The following is a 1,411-nucleotide window of genomic DNA, read 5'->3' as shown; positions in this document are numbered from 1 at the left end:
AGTCCAGTAAATATTCAGTCAGTTGCACTGATGCTTGCAGAGCATCTGCAGCTGGAGCCTGCAGCCCAGCCAACAGCACAGACAAGAGAAGTCGTACAACAGAGATGCAACTGAACAAACCACCATGGACACAACTGATCAGGCCAGCCTAAGCAGAAGTTTTACCTTGGGCAAGTGCTTCATGACACACATTACCACAGGCTGTATGGACGGCATCTTGACCAAGGAAAAGCTTTTCTCCAGGAGATCTTCCAGCTTCTCGTACCTGAAAACAAATAAGACCAAGAGACTCTAACTACCATTTAACTGCAAAAGTCATCTCAAACACTGCAACTTGAGCCTCCAGAAGACTCAAGCCTTTTTCAGAAGCCATTTGCCCACTGCAGATAACATTCACATTAAATCCCCCTCCCAGCCCACATAACCAACCAGCCTACAGACCTTTCCTCCACCTTCCCTTCCAAGGCGATGGCTGAGATTCGCTCCAGCAGTTTCTCCCTCAGCTCGTCGAACACCGACTGGTGGAACTCCAGCCGGGGGGTGCCGTGCAGGTCCAGGAAGGGCAGGGCCGACTGCAGCGAGGGCAGCAGGACCCCATTTTCTGTCTGCCAACACAAACGGGGGACAGAGGCGGTCAGCAAAGGCTGCTAAAAAAATAATAATTAAAAAAGGGGCCAAAAGAGCACGGAGCAAAGCACAGGCACCACCCGCGGCCCTCTCACCCCAAAACAAAGCACGGACACCACCCGGGCCTCCTCGCCCCGCCGTCTCCGTGGCGACCCGCCCCACCTGGAACTGCTCGATGGCCTTCAGCGGCTCCGTGCAGTTGGTCAGCGTCTCCTTGAGATCCTCGCCGTTGGCCACCCCCAGCTCCTGCAGCCCCGCGTACATGGCAGCCGGCCGCCCAGCCGGCCCCGCTCCCGCCGCGGTCCGTCCGCTCCCGGTCCCCCAGCGCGGCGCGGTCCGACGCTCGTTCCGTCCGTCCGGAACTCGATCCGCCGAACAAACGTTCCGGGAAGCTGAGACCTCGCGGCTGATCCCGGGAAGGAGGGGATGAGATCGGGAAAAGCAGCGAACATCATAAAGGGAGATGACTCAGAAGGCGATTATTTAACGTTTTTGTGTGGCTGAAGGCTCAAGCACAGCTTTAAGTTCCAGATGTCCTCCTTATTGCAGAAAAACAACCTTCCTGTGATGGACCTTCTCTTCAAAGATCCGGGTGCCGTAAATAAGGAACAAGGACAGCCATCCAGAGGAGGTACAAGTCCCAGACAGCGGCCAGCCAGAAGGGACGAGGTGTCCTTTTACCCATGGATAACCAAAGAGTGGGACACCTCCCCAGACTTCCACCAAAGAACACTGAAGGTCCCAAATGAGCTCAGAAGATTCAAATATGTCATGTAACCTAGTA

At 55.1% G+C, this 1,411-nt stretch overlaps 1 protein-coding gene across 1 annotated transcript; it reads right to left on the bottom strand.

The window, feature by feature from the left end:
* Positions 1–165: 165 nt before the first annotated feature.
* LOC122193023 (negative elongation factor B-like) lies at positions 166–907 on the bottom strand (the record flags this gene model as incomplete). The annotated part of the gene is made up of 3 exons (XM_042893711.1): positions 790–907; positions 442–605; positions 166–265 (listed from the first exon to the last, which is right to left on the bottom strand). Coding segments are annotated over exons 1-3 (366 nt in total), but the record flags the coding sequence as incomplete, so codon positions are not given.
* Positions 908–1,411: the final 504 nt, after the last annotated feature.

Source organism: Lagopus leucura, unplaced genomic scaffold (genome assembly GCF_019238085.1).
Source record: "Lagopus leucura isolate 7727_CA_CO unplaced genomic scaffold, USGS_WTPT01 33508-0_obj-0_obj, whole genome shotgun sequence".
Classification (NCBI taxonomy): Eukaryota; Metazoa; Chordata; class Aves; order Galliformes; family Phasianidae; genus Lagopus; species Lagopus leucura.
Note: the sequence above shows the minus strand (reverse complement) of the source record. Positions and strands in the feature narration are given on the sequence as shown.